General features: G+C 44.6%; 1 protein-coding gene across 2 annotated transcripts in view; it reads left to right on the top strand.

The window, feature by feature from the left end:
* Positions 1 to 15,189, top strand: part of LOC111864544 — a 203,096-nt gene that overhangs the window by 86,095 nt on the left and 101,812 nt on the right. Inside the window, exons 1-2 of one of the 2 annotated variants that reach the window (XM_033751478.1) lie at positions 550 to 574; positions 3,885 to 6,445. In XM_033751478.1, the coding sequence (XP_033607369.1) occupies positions 3,974 to 6,445 (2,472 nt within the window). In that variant the 5' untranslated portion in view covers positions 550 to 574; positions 3,885 to 3,973. Of the gene's footprint in view, positions 1 to 549; positions 575 to 3,884; positions 6,446 to 15,189 lie in introns of those variants that run through there. The other variant, XM_023851862.2, reaches the window with a different exon arrangement.

Below are 15,189 nucleotides of genomic sequence, written 5' to 3'. Positions count from 1 at the left end.
AGTAGTGCGCAGTGTCTCTTCAGATTTAATGCTGTAAGATCACTGAAACTTCATTAACTTCGCTTGGGACGTTATGTTTGTACGAGGGAGAGTCAGTAAATAGATCAGAAATGGAAGTAAAACAGCTGTAATGGACGTATTAGTTTTTCTATGTGTATCACTAGGTAGCAGCACAGTCCACCTTCATGACATTCAAGGCAGCAGACGCGCATGCGCATGTTCAGAGGCTGGTGTCAGCATTCAGAATGGCTTAAAGCGTATACTACCGAAGAGTAGCGTACTGTTGTATGTTTTTTGGTGGGCGAAAGGATTGAATGCAAAATATATTCATAGAGAAACGTTTGTTGTTTACGGTGGGAAGTGTGTGTCGCGTAAAGCCGTTCGCAAGTGGGTCGAGAAGTTATCTCAAGGACGTTCGAAAGTCGCAGGTGACCGACCAGGTGTGGAAGTGGCTGAGACAACAGTCAAAAGCGTCAGAAGACTTCTGTGCTGCGGGTTTCGACGCACTGGTAAAAGCGATTTGACAAGCGTATCAATGTTGGTGGAGGATATGTCGACAGATCCCCCCGCCCAGGTTCGAATATCACGTGTTTTTACGTTTTATATCAGTTTGTGTCCAATTTTTTCTTTATTGCTATTGGGGTGGGACTAAGTCCCTTGTACTGCGGCCGCTTCTGGCCTATTGTACCAGCCCCAGATGATAGGTGAGGGTGATTGTGGAGCAATTGGTGGAATGAAGATTGGCAGGGGAAACCGAAGTACTTGGAGAAAACCTGCCCCAGCGCCACTTTGTGCACTACGAATCTCACTTGACCAGACCCGGGATCGAACCCGGGCTGCCACAGTGCGAAACCAGCGACTAACCGCTTGAGCTATGGCGCGGCCTTGTGTCCAGTTTACCGACTGTCCATCGTAGAGAGGAGAGAGAATTGGGTAGCTTTCTCAGATCTACGGAAGTTGCCAAAAATGACCGATTAATGTTTATTTCTCAGCAGAATGCTCTCAGCGGTTTGAATGCAAACAAGCCGGTTTCAGATTCACAGTTTGGTTTCCTGCACAGGCTATGTAAGCCAAGGAAATTCGAAGCGGAAAGACTGAGCGACGAAGAACGTCAGTCAGTAATTTTTCCTACACTATCGAACTACACTGCCGGTAGGAAGGTAACTAGCATAACTAGTAAGGGTCTTTGGTGTGTGACACTGAGCCCCCGGCTGTTTAGGTTACGTAACGGCAGTTAACTTGCAGCTGAGTTAGGAAGTGAATGTTGTCTCTCTGACCACCACCCCCACCCCCTCACACACACACACACACACACACACACACTTGAATGCTTGCTTGTGCTTGAGACCACAACAAATTCTAACTTCTTTCTATGACGAAACTTCTCTATAAACTAAACCGGTTATAGTGGTAACAAAACTTGCTGTTGTAACACTCACAGTTTTCTTAATGTCTTAGTTGGCCGTGCCATGGCTCAGGCGGTTAGTCGCCGGCTTCCCAACTCGGCGGCCCGGGTTCGAGCCCGGGTCAGGTCATGTTCAGTTTGTGGCGGCACTGGGGCAGGTTTTCTCAGATTGCTTCGGTTTCTCCTCTCATTAGACCGACTGCTCCACATTCATGATCTATTATTCGGGGCTGGTACAGTAGACCGAGCAGTTGCCGCAGTACGAAGTGGACTCAGTCTCACCCCACCCCAGAAAACCAAAAACTAATGTCTTAGTGTTCTTGTATGCAGGGCATAGTCGTGTGGACTTAACATATTACGTAATTTGGTTTAAATATCCCTGCAACGGGCCGTGGAGGCCCATATGGTTGTGAGACGTCAGGGCTCTCACACATTTTCTAGACAGTCGGCTCACAGATGGCGGTGAGGTTAGCCATACGCCCCCGTCGCTCTTTACCCCACACAAAGATACCTGGTATTCATTTGTGTTAGACGCTGAGTCGATCCTAGGGCCATAGTGCGGCTAGAAGGATTATTAGGCGAATCGAAAAATCCAGTGCCCTCATCGTAATCGAAGCCACGACCTTCCGTCTTGTAGCATAATGCCTCAGCCAACTACCCTACCGCGTGCCCCACGCATGTTGGATTAATGTAAAAAAGTAAAGTTTTCCCCGTGCTTAATTAATTAAGTAGTACGCCATGAAGGCGTATGAGGGAGTAGTTGTATACATCCACATTTTCTTGACCTCGGCACTTCACGCCCCGGCCGCTTTACCCCCCAGGGGATGAGCCTCCGGTACCCATTGGATAGGAGGTTGGGTGGACCCCACATCCGGTCTGGACGACATGGAGAAGTGAAAATTCTTGGCCCCACCGGGACTAGAACTCCGACCCCTTGTTCATCCAGCCAGTGGCTAGTCACTATACCGACTGAGCTCTTAGTGTTTTTAATTAGTTCTACTGTCCTGTGTGCAACAGTTTATTGAAACTTAATAGAAGCTGACTTAGTTCGTCCTGTCCCGTCAAATAGCAGTAGTATAAAAGACTATTAACACCGTCCAGTGTGGTTGGTAAATATTGTGTTTTAGTCCCCCACATCCTTAACATGTTTCGGTCGAAGCGACCATCTTCAGGACATTGTCAGTACTTACAGATACTACTGTCAGTGTCATAGGTATAAACTATTATCATGTAACTATTACTACGATGTGCATGAATTTGTTAAAACATTTATAAATTATTATAAGTAGTGTAAAGGACACGAACGAAGTTGGTTCTAGATTTTAACAAAATGTTTTTAAACAGTGCTTTGTAAATAGACTATTTATAATAATTTATAAATATTTCAACAAATTCGTGTACATCGTAGTAATTGTTACAGGATAATATTTTATACTTGACACTGATAGTAGTGTCTATATGTACTGATAATGTCCTTCCGAAGATGGTCTCCAAGACCGAAACATGTCAAGGATGAGAGATTAAAAAAGCATTTTTTTAGTCACATTGGGCAGTGTTAGTAATATATATGAGACAAACTCCGTCTTAAGTGCAACAATTTAATTGTAGTTCTTTCTTCTTCCTTTCCTCCACACTACATGTTTCGGCCCTAAATGNAAAAATTTGGAAAAAGAAAAAGAACAGAAAATTTATAGACATTTTAATTTGAATTGAATTTTAAAAAAGTGCCAATTTTAGAAATCAAATTGACGCGTGTAGGTTAACACAGATGTTATACATACATACAACTGGAAAGACCGGTGATTTTAAATTTTAAACTACGGGCAGTGTAGCAGCTACGTAAGAATACACACCTGATGATGGCCATTTAGGGCCGAAACATGTAGTGTGGAGGAATGGAAGAAGAAAGAACTACAATTAAATTGTTGCACTTAAGACGGAGTTTGTCTCATATATATTGTGTGAGTGTAACAGGATGCTTAAATATAATATTGAAGTTAGTAATGTTTTATATTAATAGAAGGTAGTCGCTTTAAAAGTTTTCATGACATGTTTCGACCAAAGCGGTCATCATCAGGTATTAAACTTTTGTGGGTGAGAAAACTGCTCTCTCTTTGCGTAGATGCGGCAAGGAGGAATACACGCATGCGCACTAGGGGACCCATACCTCAATTAAATATCAACGGAGAAAGACAACAATTCCCCACCCACAAACTTTTAACACCTGATGATGACCGCTTTGGTCGAAACATGTGAAAACTTTTAAAGTGACTTGCTTCTATTAAGTTTTTATAAATTGTTGCACGTAAGACTGCAGTACTGATTAAAACACTAAGTGAAGAGTGCAACAGCATGCTACAATAAAATATTTATAATTAACACTTAATTTTATTTTCCCTGCTTGCTGAAGTGTGTTGTCACGCGCTCTACCGGTTCTGCTTGTTCGCTGAGTCAACCCGCATCGTTGCTGTGATTGCAGATTCTCGAGATCCGCCTGATTGGAGCGGCTCGGAGCGAGACTTCGCCGTGCCAAAGAAACGCCGCCGCCGGACAACAGATCAGCAAGACATGGACGACGATCAGGACATATCCGGGGACCTCGACGTCGAATCTGCGTCTCTCTCCTCCCGTTCATCGAGTCTACTGCAGTTCGAGTGCCTAGAGAAACACTGCGAGGATGTTTTCCGCACATCCGCAACATCCGATCCTTTTCACGACAGTTCTCAATTTCCCCCGCCCTCCCCCTCCGTGATGTCAAATTTCAGTTTCGATTCCCTGGAATCGAATCGGTGGAGATTCTCCACGTCCCCCGATTCCCTGGATGAGGACAATTCGGACAGTGAGTCGGATGCTGTGAGTAGTGATGAATGTGCCTCTTCCGACGACACGCTCCAGCATTCGTCGTGGTCCTCACGTAGCAGCTTCCGGTCGTCTAACAGCCGCCTCAAGTCCTTCAGAAGTTTTGACAGCCTGAACCTGCTGCAGCCGCAACAGCACCACCATTCGCTGGCCGAACTCTCTCAGTCTCTCACCAATAATTCTCTTCATCTCCACGGCCATCCTGCGGGGCAGCAGGATATCCTGAGCGTAACAACAGATGATCTGTCAACGTCGGTAGTAACAGTTGCAGCACATTCTCCGCTGGAAACAAAAGATGGCGCTACACCGGAAGTGGCGTCTGTTGTGAGTAATGAAGCGAGTAGTATTAGTGGCGGCGGTACAGAGCCCTCGGTTCAGGCAAAACCACAGAGATCCGCTGAGAATCTCAGCGAGGACAGTGGCTTCGGTGATCATTGTGTTCCTGCAGGTGTGACGTCATCAAGTGTGTGCGCGCGTGGTGGTGGTACTGTAGGAACGATTATTGAAGACGAAGATTTGTGTTCTTCTTATTATTCCGACAGCAGCGCCGGAAGCGGTAGTGGCGGTGGTGGTGTTGCAAGTAGCGAAACATCAGAGCAGGAGAAACATGGCGGAAGGGAAACGACGACATCTACGAAGAGGAAGATGCTAAAATTAAATGGTGAGTTTGAACTTAGAGAGAGGAGAGGGTGGGATGTTGACGGAGCTAAATTTAACAGCAGCTGTTGGCAAAGTGCTCCCAGTCTTTTGCTAGGAGAGGAGAAAAGGAAAAGAGTCATGTTGCCAGTGTACAGGAGAGCCCCGCACAGTCAACATCTACATAGTGTTCCCGACGATCTCTCGGACTGCCAGAGCGAAGAAGAAGAAGAAGAAGAAGAAGTGAATGCCACACAGTCAACTGACGAACAGCTGAACACACACAACATGGTTACGAAGTTTCCAGCCGCCAGCAGCCCAAATCTCATGTACGGCAGTCAGGAAGAGTGTATGAAACATTCATCCACGATTCGGGTACCACTGAAGTATTCCTCTGCCGGTAGCAATAACGAGTTGGATGAAAATGTGACCCCTGTCGCAGTCCCTAGTAAAGGGGTGCACTTCTGCCCAGTGGTGTCAGAGGTCAGCTGGAGGGACAGTTACAGCGATGAGGAACCACAGGAAGACAACAAGGGTTCCAACGAGATGGACAGAGCCCTATGTGCGTTGGAGAAAGGTGAAGATGTGACGGTTCCCCTGAAACAGACGTTGCTGTTGCAGAAGATACAGATAGGCCTGCCGATAGGCCCTGGTTCTAGCGAGAGGGAGCGCCTCGTAATGGAGCTAAAGCAACAGGACGCTGGAGACAGCTGTCCGGTTACGCCCACCACTACTGAGGGTCACGTGACTACGTCCGCTGTGGCTGTAGCACCAGCACCGAATGAGACAGCAGTTCACGTCGTGTCCATGGAGACCAAACAGCAGAAAGCTGTTGGATGTGGTCTCGAGAGCGGCGGTGAAAGTTCGCGGCGCGATAGTGATTTGTCGAGCGGGAAGAAGAGCAGGTTCGGAGGTTTCTTCCACAGGTTTTCGTTGAGGAGACTCAGCGGTCGCGTCGTGGGAAACAATGGCTCCTCCAAGAAACAGAAAGAGAAGAGAATGGACGCTAAAAGCAGGGGCTGGGATGAGAAGCATCCTGGCGCCGTGACCTCCGTGGAATACGAGGACGTGACCATTATCCCACTGCACCCGCCGCCTGACGACGAGGCCGAAAGGAAACCGGCGCCAGACGTCGTCGTGTCAAGCAAACCGCCGCTACCTCCGTTACCGCCACGTAGTAATGTCGGGAACGCCAATAAGCCGATTCCATCACCGCGCCGGCGTCCCGACGCGACTACGGTGCCAGCTATGAGCGGGTTGCAGCTTCAGGGGAAGCAGGATAGCACAAGTATGTCCCGTATCGATCCGCCGCTCGGATTGCTGGAGACTGATCTGGACACCGACATCAGCACAGTGCGGCCTCACCAGAACGCTGCCGCCCCCTCCAGTAAGAAGGCACGCAGCCTGCTGAACCTGGGGGCGGCCGCCATGCTCCTCAAACCACCCCCGGGGGGCAACAACACCAACCGCCCCCTAATACCTGCGGACTCGAGAGCCAGGTCCATGGAGTTTCTGCTTGACAAGGAGAACCAAGCGGCTGTACAGGTAAGTGCGCTCTCTGGAGTCGATACAGTGAAATAGTCGCTGTGTTTTAATCGATACTTTTTTTTTTCTTAGTGTGACATTTAACGGTGTGTTATAGTGGCATTCGTTGTGGTCGTTATGTCGTTACGTTGGTGTGAATGGTTCTGTCTGCGGTAATCACTGAAGGAAAAGTTGAAGGTCAGACCTAACTGAAAGTCGTGAATACGGCGGTCATAATTCTGTTTTTGTGAATAGTGCAGTAATGACATCTGGGACGAGTGTGACACATTTGAAGTTAATAGCTGCGTCCGTCGTAGCAGCAGTTAACGACCCTTGTCCATGTAACTGCATTCTAGAGATAAGTAGGAGGGAAACGGGTGAATATTTCATTAGCTAGTGTCTTAGAAAGAAAGGGTATTTGCAAAAAAATGCGCATGACTGATTCAGCAGGCTGAGGGGTAACATTGTGGTTATGTCTGCGGTGAGTGCATATTGTTTGTTGCGAAAGCGTACACTCTGCACGCCAAGTGTACGAAATGAACGCATTGTGGGATAGTAGGATACAGATGGCTGTCTGCGTTTCATCTCAGGAACTTCTGAAGGGACTTAACATTAAATTTGATTTGCTTTAATTTTGTGAGTTGCCTCTGCAGTGGCAAAAGACTAACTCTTCTCTGCAGGGTCCAGACCTACTACGTGGGCCACTCAGCCCCGGAGGGGGGGGGGGTTAAATTAAGTGAGACGTGAAGATGGCCACTCGCGCGTAATATAGAGGTTAGGAATCAGCAGTTGTGCGTCATTTCCCCCTCAGATTCATAGTGTGGTGTATAAAGCCAGCGCGTTTCCCTAAAAGCCTGTTTGGCGGTAACTTCACGCCCCTCTTGAGCATAAAGGCCCGAGCATACAGTGTCTCGGCAGATGTGCGACTTTTGGCAATTTCGCCGGTATGCCTACGGCTTAGCAAATCACTGAATACAACAATGTAACTGAAATGGAAAGGTGACTCGTGGTAATAGGCATAGAGCATAGAGTATTCGGTATTTAACTGATTGTGTTGTATGTTTATTATCGGTAATTGCTAACATTACATTACATTACATCGTTAGCCACTCCCGCGATCACTTTTCCGCGTGTTTTCGACGTGATACGTGACTCAGAAACACATTCTTAAAGCAGACGTAGCAGATGTCACTGTTCTGTATCAGTGAAATATGACTTTGTTTAAATTAAGTGTTTACGTAGTGAATTACAACGAAATTCGAAGAAAAGTATTACGTGACGCAGTCAAAAACTTATCATTAACAGTAAACCAACAACGCAATCACTTATGCTTTATAAAGGGCCCTAGCTTGTTTCGACCGTCAAGTTAGTGCGTGACTAGGACAGTGCGTAGGAACTTCGCACGCTAGTCAAGGTTTGCAGTTGGAAATTACTTGAAATTAATAGACTTTTATTAGTTTCCCTCGCTACATGGAAGTGTCTGTATTTTCCAGACGTTTAAATGAAGTGGTCAGGGATCGAATTGTCCAGTACTGTCTTTGCTAGCCTCCTTACCTCCACTTCAGAACACAGGTGCACATTCTGTATGTGTTTAAAAAAAAAAGCTCGCCCCTTTGTATTTCCCTTGGTATTTAAAACAGGACTTCTGTTCCTGTATTTAACTAAATAAACACTACGCCATGAAGGCGTATGGGGGAGTTGATGTATAGACGCACGTTTTCTTGACCTCGGAAGTAGTTGGAGGTGAGTGGTCAGCTCCACGCCACTGCCGCTTTACCCACGGGGAAAGAACCCCGGAACCCATTGAATGGGAGGTTGGATGGACCACAGAGCCGGTCTGGACGTAGGGAAGAGAAAATGTTTGACCCTACCGGGACTCGAACTCCGACCCTTCGGTCGTCCAGCCCGTAGCCAGTCGCTATACCGACTGAGCTATCCCGGCTCTTTGAAACAGGATTGGTTAGAGCACTAAATTGACGTTGACAATATTTTTGTTTACTTCCGTCAAAATTCTGTAGACGTTTGGGCATATTGCTCAAAAATACTTCAACCCTTATTGAAGGGAGTGTGTTCAGCATGCATAGCATCTGTTTGCTCCCCGAAGGAACTTGTCATTGTTTCACATGTTGACGAAAGGAATTAACGAGTTATATCCGAGACTTTATCCCTCCTGTTAGGCATTGATCATACTGGAACCATCTTGTGTCTGTTGCGCCGTTTGCCCTGTTAGTGTATCCAAAAGTCAAATTAACTTCCTGACATTAGATCTTCCGAGGTGACAGTACCGGTGCACAGGAAGGAAACAGTAGGAGTAAAAGTTGTAACGTCGTTGTATTGATGTCCAGTTTATTTTTATTTCTCTGTAACACAACCATACAGGGTGTACCAGGAGGAAAGGTCCGTGTACTGGGAGGTCACACTATCGGTCATTCTAACCAAAAATAATGTATAGGTACGTGTGTTCTGTTCTGAACGGTTTCACTGTGCGTTTTTCAGAACTGTTGTTAAGAAAAACATGTCACGTGTAGGGTTTGTGCGTGACTTATAGACGGGTTCTGGATTAGATGATTGGATTTATTGTACCTTGTACATTCGCAACTCGGGACTATAGGCAATTATACGTACAGCCCTATCCCTGATCTACGCACTTCGCGGTTCACCGTTACACACGCAGTAGGGTTCTCAGTCTTCACTAGTCGTATCGTGGCAACGGATTTATAACAGTTCCACTGTAACTTCAAATTATACATGAAACCTCCTTGTCACAGCCAAAAATGTAATTTCTTGCCATTTCTTCTGAAATACCTTCGACTGCCATCTCCAGGGCTCGACCCAATTCTTGACAGGAACTAACGCAAGCTCTTCTTTACCTTCTGACAAAAACTTCTCCCTCGGAACTTCTCGTTATATAGCCACCGGACGAGAGTGTTTACTGATTCATTGCCTAGCAATATATGCCCTGTTGTTGCGCGCGTTGGCTCCCGCTGGAATGCGCTTACCGAGCCAACTGTTTCTGATACCGGCCTTTACTGTTCAAATGACAATGTTGATACAGCGTACCTAGTACAATACATTTTCGAAAATTCCACCGTCAGCATTAGTGCACTTTGCAACTCGTGCTAGGACATGGCGTGTTGCTCGTCTGTACAGTGAAATAGCACTTCCTCGGAAACCGTTTCGAATAAAACATAGAATGGCCGATAGTGTTACCACCAGAATACTGACCTTCCCTCCTGGGACACTCTGTATAGTGTAGAATGATTACGTGATAATAAATTGGGAAGGATATGGAAGGTGGCGGTAATGGCAAAATTTAGGGTGGCTTCCCCCAGAATTTGTGTAGTGGCATGAACACCTACACTCAGTACATTGTCCTTGCCAAACATTGGAACCAGGCAGCTCCCGTGTACAGGTCAGAAGTGTTACCTCTTGAGCCATCGTGCTCGGTAATAACGTATTATTTCAGCTGCATGAAGACAGTGGAGGGTAGGATGTTGTTACCCACTTTCAAGTATTATGTATAAAGATAGTCACTTGAAGGCAACGAAGAAGATCGATAATCAAATAATTGGATATAATCGATCGGTCCTAGGAAGTCACTTGAAGGCAACGAAGAAAATCGATAATCAGAAGATTCGAGATGATCGATCACTCCTTCGCGATTAGAGCAGTTCGTCCTCCGAATTCGAGTCACAGACGATAAAACAGATGAATGTTCTTCGTGTACATTATTGTCAGTTTTGTTGTCGTTTCATTGTTGCGCCTGAGCAGTGCAGGATTAAATCTGTAGCGCCGAATGTTTCTTCAGAATGAACTTTTATTCTTTTAATGTGGCTGCATCCTGGGACGTAAGGCTCCGGAAAATGCTGCCAAGAATCTAAGCTGATATATTCAAAGGGCCTTTAAGGTGATCTTGTAGGACGTGTTTGACGCATTGACAGGTTAAAGTACTTTCCGTCAGTGCTGAGACAAGAAACGGTACAGGAAGACATCATGGCGTATTTCGAATGGTGACATGTCTAGAGATAAGGAAACTACTTACCGAGCACAGAACTCTCCTTCCATCCTGCCTTGGAACATAAACTGACTCCAGTAAACCACTTCACCTATATGAACTTCAAAGCTACACAAACCTGACATCCCCTTTAAACTAATAGTTAGCTATATTGACTCTCCCTGTCACGACTTAGCAGATTATCCCCACGTAGGAGTCCACTGGTTGGCAACACAGACTCCTCCGTGAAGAACTCGGAACAATCCATGAAGTAAATATAGGATATCAACCCTCAAAACGAAGACGGTCTTGTAAGTTTTGACGTTGTCGGTGTATTCACCAACGTACCTATGGAACAAGTCTTACAAATAATAAGAAATAGATTCAGATCAGATTCGTCTTCCCCAGAACGCCCACCTTCACAAGTTAAAGACGTAACGGAGTTACTGGACGTTTGTTTAACAAGTACTCACTTCCAGTTTGAGGTTAAATTCTATCAGCATACGGAGTGTAGGACAATGAGAAAACGCACTGTCTCCTGTGGTCAGTAATGGAATACTTTGGGGGAACTACAGCAGACCACAGACCAGTTAAGTGGCTCATACATTGACGACACATTCCTGGTTTTCCCACAAGGATCAGTAAGTTCGCAGCAATTTCTTTACCATCTCAACAGCGTTACACCTACCATCAGATGCTAATGATACACAGTGTGACAGTTAAGTTCCCGAACTAAGACCGTAAAAATCACACAAAGAGATTAAAAGTATTTATCAATGCCGTCACTTAATGTAGTCCCTACCCGCTTTCGCACAACGTTTACATCGCTCATACAACGGATCGGATGCCCAATAAAACGCTTCTTCCCGTATGGCCCTCAGTTCTCGTCAGGGTCTGTTGGATCGATGAAACAGCCTCAAATCATCGTCTCTTTCATCGACATTTTTAATTTAGGGCATAAATAAAGTAAACCGGTACTAAATCAGGGGAGTAGGGTGGATGGGATAAGAGGGCAATCCCTCGTTGCGTCAAAAACTCGGAGATAAAAGCCCGAAGAATGCGTCGTCGCATTGTCGTGCGGAAGATACCAGGACCCACTTTCCAGAAACTCAGGTCTAACGTGATGAACATGAGCGAGCAATCTCCTTATCACCTCTTGAAGAAATTTACCGTTTACAGTCTGTTTTTCCGATATAAATTCGTGATGAGTAATGCCTCTAGCATCAAAACTGCAGTCAGCATCGTTTTCACCCGCAATTTTGCATTCTCACTGCCTGAGCTTCTTTAAACCTTTTATGCAATTCAGACACACCTGTTCTCGATAAACATTCTTCACCGTAAGCAGATTTCAAACGTTTCAGTAGCTGCTTCACTGTTTGAGCTTCTTTAAACTTTTGCCATTCAGACACACCTGTTCTCGATAAACATTCTTCACCGTAAACAAATTTCAGACGTTTCAGTAGCTGCTTCCTTTAATTTCACACAAAACTCCATAGTTGCTCTTGTTCCGTTTTGAAACCTCCGACACGACGAAAAAACTAACTTCACCAAAACAACTGTAATCCTCATATGCGTCAGCCAAACAAGTTGAAACTTGAACCTCGTATAAATAAACTTTCTCTCTAAGTATTCCCTTTCATCCCCGATAGATGGAGTTATTAGTCTTACTGTAATAGTTCCAGTTCGGGAACTTTATTGTCACACTATCTACTCTTTCGTTCTGGGACCCTCACAAAGCGGCGTCCTAAATTTGTCACGAAAGTGGACCTCAAGCCTGCTGCACTTCAAGTCCAAGGACCCACATGACGTAAAAATGGAGTTGTTCATAGCTTGTTCAGTCGAGTCAGGGTCAGAAGGATTTCAGCAACGAAATTAAGAACATAAAACGTGATACGATGCTTAGTGAATATGCACAAAAATTTTATGACGCCATACTGAAGCCATGGAGAAGCATCCGGCCTTCAGATACCAAGGCATTGTCATTGTCCCGTTGGTTCAGGGTATCTCCGAGAAATTCAGACGTATTGGAAACCGTTTCAATGTCAGAACCAGTTTCAGAACTAAATATACACTGTGTGGGGTACTGGTGAAAACTGGACTGGGTAGACATGTCCAGCAGACGACGCAGTGTGTGAGATTGTAGCAGATGCTACATCGGTTAAACAAGCAGGCCTTTAGAAGTACGCATAAGGAGCACAAACATAACCTGACACGGGGTTTGCTTGAAAAATCAAGATTAGCCCAATATCCATCTGGGGATTCGAACACATTGACGCATTTTTAATCTCTGCACAGGAGAAAATTATTTCCATGTGTCCGTATGTACAGGGTGCCTGGAATCGTCTGAAAGGTTGGATGGATTGTATTTATGTTTCGCAGTTCAACCATCATAGGTAACTTCTCGATGTATATGAGCGTTTTGGCTCAAAAAATGGGCCTTTCAAATGCGAACAAAAACCAAAAGGATGATTTTTTCAAAAACGATTCCAGTGATTTGATCAACTTCTCACTGATTGTCCCGTTATAACATCTCGTCACGGACTGCACAGAAAACACCGTTGCCCTGTTGCTGTTCAGTTATTAATCTGTTGCCTATCATCGGGCGTTGTTTTTTTTTTGACGCTGATCAGTCTTAGCCCTTATTTATTTGGATGATTATAAATTACCATGAACTTTATTACTAATTTATTCTCGGTAATTTTTAATTTCAAAATCTTATATTTCGATATTACTGGAACTTTATTATGGTGTACAATATCGTATTTCATTGTCTGGGACGTGCAATACGGTGTTTATGTTGAAATTTGTAGATAATGGCAGGGCCAAGTAGTCCGGAGTTCTGAAATTTACGAGCAGTCATTAATATAGCTCGGGTACAGGAAACCGGACGCGCCTACAAAGAAAGTCAATAGGGACAGGTCAGACCTCGTTACAATTGTCTGTGAAAGAGGGCTATTATGACTGAGTTGCCTCATTCAAACTTCCCTACGGGAGGTGACATGACATGTATATGTCCCATCATGGAGAATTCGAATTTTCGAATTCCCAGCGTAGGGTGTGCAAGCCATTCCACGAAAGTCTTTCGCCATATTCTGAAGTGTACGGACGTGACCCTTGCACGCTCCAAGACATAGTTTTTAGATAGAGTAACACGTTATAATATAAAGCATAAGGATACAATAAATTAACAGTGTGGTCTGGAAAGCAGTAAGTGAATAAACATCAAGTTGGATCAACTCCCAGAATACAGCTACCCTGAGTCCCTTGCTAACCGACCCAGCCAGTTTCCCGTACCTATACGGATCCGTGAGGACAACTTCCTAAGGTAGAAACAGGTGTAGCAGGGATAGCACAATTCCGACTGAGCTGATATAACAAAGGCGGGTTGGAAGAGACCGGTGTTAGTTTGCAGAGTCATTGTTTAGCAACGGGTCTGCATGCTACCGTATTATTTTCAGTGATGTTCACGCCCCAACAGAAGATAAAATTGATGACATAAAGGATAGATTCTATGAAGAACTAGAACATGTATTTGCTAAATTCCCGAAGTACCCTATGAAAATTTTGTTAGGAGATTTCAATGCCAAAGTAGGGAGGGAAGACATTTTCAAACCAACAATTGGGAATGAGAGTTTGCATGAAATTAGTAATGATAATGGAGTTAAGAGTAGTAAACTTCGCCACATCAAAAAATCTTACTGTCAAAAGTACAATGTTCCCACATCGTAACATCAATACATTTACTTGGACATCTCCTGATCGGAAGATACACAATCAAATAGACCATATTTTGATAGATAGGAGACGGCACTCAAGTGTACTTGATGTCCGATCATTGAGGGCAGCAGATTGTGATACTGACCACTACCTGGTGGTGGCAAAGTTAGGGAAAGACTGGCAGTGAGCAAACGAACAGCACACAAGAGTTCATATGGAGAGGTTCAATCTCAAGAAATTAAATGAGGTAGAGGGTAAAGAGCGGTATCGTGTTGAAATCTCAAATAGGTTTGCCGCTTTGGAAAACTTGGACACTGAGGTGGATGTTAATAAAGCTTGGGAAACTATTAGAGAGAATATAAAAATGTCTGCCAAAGAGAGTCTAGGTTAGTATGAACCGAAGAAGCATAAGCCATGGTTCGATGAAGGATGCTCAAAATTATTACATCAAAGAAAGCAGGCCAAATTGCAGTGGTTACAGGATCGAAGCGAGTTAATAGGGGATAATCTGAACAATATAAGACGTGAAACCAGCAGGCATTTCAGGAGCAAAAAGAGGGAATATCTGAAAGACAAAATTGATGAGCTTGCAATGAACAGTAAGAACAAGAACATTAGTGACCTGTATAGAGGAATAAATGACTTTAAGAGGGGTTACCAGCCTAGCAGTAACTTAGTGAAGGATGAGAATGGTGATCTGCTTGCAGATTCCCACAATATTTTGAATAGGTGGAGGAACTACTTCTCTCAGTTATTGAATGTACATAGGGTCAGTGATGTTAGGCAGACAGAAATCGATACAGCTGAGCCGTTAATACCTGATCCTAGCCCTTTTGATGTTGAAAGTGCTATTGCAAAATTGAAACGGTATAAATCGCCAGGTAGTGATCAAATTCCGGCAGAACTTATTCAAGCAGGAGGCGAAATATTACGTTTTAAAATCCACAATCTAATTACTTCTATTTGGCATAAGGAAAAATTGCCTGATCTGTGTAAGGAGTCTATTATTGTACCAGTTCACAAGAAGGGTGATAAAACTGACTGTAGTAATTAT

This window comes from Cryptotermes secundus, unplaced genomic scaffold, assembly GCF_002891405.2.
Source record: "Cryptotermes secundus unplaced genomic scaffold, Csec_1.0 scaffold1323, whole genome shotgun sequence".
NCBI classification, from domain to species: Eukaryota; Metazoa; Arthropoda; class Insecta; order Blattodea; family Kalotermitidae; genus Cryptotermes; species Cryptotermes secundus.
Note: the sequence above shows the minus strand (reverse complement) of the source record. Positions and strands in the feature narration are given on the sequence as shown.